The 1,342-nt window shown below is 33.8% G+C and overlaps 1 protein-coding gene across 1 annotated transcript; it reads left to right on the top strand.

Moving 5' to 3' along the window:
• The first annotated feature begins 212 nt into the window (after positions 1-212).
• Tsp_13394 (conserved hypothetical protein) lies at positions 213-1,211 on the top strand. Its single transcript, XM_003367217.1, has 3 exons — positions 213-290; positions 331-501; positions 1,155-1,211. The coding sequence occupies exons 1-3, from the start codon at positions 213-215 to the stop codon at positions 1,209-1,211; spliced, it is 306 nt and encodes a 101-aa protein (XP_003367265.1).
• The last annotated feature ends 131 nt before the right edge of the window (positions 1,212-1,342 follow it).

Consider the following 1,342-nt stretch of genomic DNA (forward strand, 5'->3'; position numbering starts at 1 on the left):
CAGACAGATTTCTTATTCAAAAGGGAAAAACTGTATCTAGAAATTTTTCTCTAAGACAATATGCTTCGCAAATCATATAATAACGTGTTAATAATTATATCTGTGTGTTATTTGTTATAATAATTGTTCTAGTTAGACAGCGATCAGACATTTGAATAGTTCCTACGCAATTCATTTATTCGAGAAACTTCGAGCACCATGCTAGATAGAAGATGAACACTGCCGACGGCATTTTACTGAAAGCTTTTTGTGCCATTCATATCCGGAAGCGATTTCCTATATGCCGCTCTGTTTATTCTTGAGCGATTATTATATAATTATTCGCTCAAGAATTACCGTCTAACTGCTGCGCTAGGCAATTATTCATTTTTGGTGCGTCATTTCAACGAATATGGTTCTGGATATTTAGCTGAAGATACGATCAAATCAATGACCACTAGCTGGACAATTTCACGGCTCCATTTTTGTTTTATTCCTCATCACCAGCATGCCACTTCTCAGGTATGAGAGTTTATATCTTTGCTAGCTTTCACTTACTTTTCTTTTTTTCAAACACTTTTCCGCATGTGCACTGCATTAATTGAAACTCGGCCACTTCGGTCAACTCTCCTAACTCTTCCCAATTTCATCTTTTGTCATTTTAAGCTAGAACCTTTTTAGTTTAATGTCCTTCAAAAAACAATCTCTATTGTATAAATGGCACGATTGATTAAATACTTGTTTAATGAATTTCAAACTATTAAACTTTTTTAAGCTTAATTTTTAATCTGAACTAAACGTGTTTATTATTTTATATTATCTGAATGCATTGTTTTATTGCAAATGTGATGCAAAGGCCTTGAAAAATTTTCATTTCGTGAAATATGAAAAATTTCCTATTTCACTGTATTTCGGTATAAGTCAAAAATTGTGTATTTGAGTTGCCTTTTCTTTTTTTCATTAAGCAAATTTTCATGTTGTCTTTATTTTTTCTCAGTTTATGTTATTGCTTAAATGTTTTTGTGTGAAATAATAAGATATCATGAAGTTTAAATGATGCAGCAGTTTGATGCGACAGTCACTTTGTGAAAAACGCTAATACTTAAAAGGGTACGTTTTTGCTATCATTTGAAAATACCTTCACCTTTACAGATGTCAATACTGATAAATTTAAGACAGAGCCTGATAATTATGCACGTTGGTTGGGTGAAGGAAGGCGATACCCTTTTTAAAAGCATTTACCTTCCCCATCATGCTAATTCCACGTCCTGCCATTTTCCATTTTTTCCCCGATCAGTCCCTCCTTACTGGCGACGTCCATCATTGAGCTATTAAAGGCTCCAAGAAGAACAGGGACCACCCT

Source organism: Trichinella spiralis (genome assembly GCF_000181795.1).
Source record: "Trichinella spiralis strain ISS 195 chromosome Unknown Scfld4631, whole genome shotgun sequence".
NCBI lineage: Eukaryota > Metazoa > Nematoda > Enoplea > Trichinellida > Trichinellidae > Trichinella > Trichinella spiralis.

Bases quoted from the DNA above. Each gene is read 5' to 3' on its own strand.
- Tsp_13394 (XM_003367217.1), top strand. From the start codon at position 213: ATGAACACTGCCGACGGCATTTTACTGAAAGCTTTTTGTGCCATTCAT. The intron at 291-330 runs GTTTATTCTTGA...TATTCGCTCAAG, and splicing joins GATTTCCTATATGCCGCTCT to AATTACCGTCTAACTGCTGC. The intron at 502-1,154 runs GTATGAGAGTTT...GATAAATTTAAG, and splicing joins ACCAGCATGCCACTTCTCAG to ACAGAGCCTGATAATTATGC.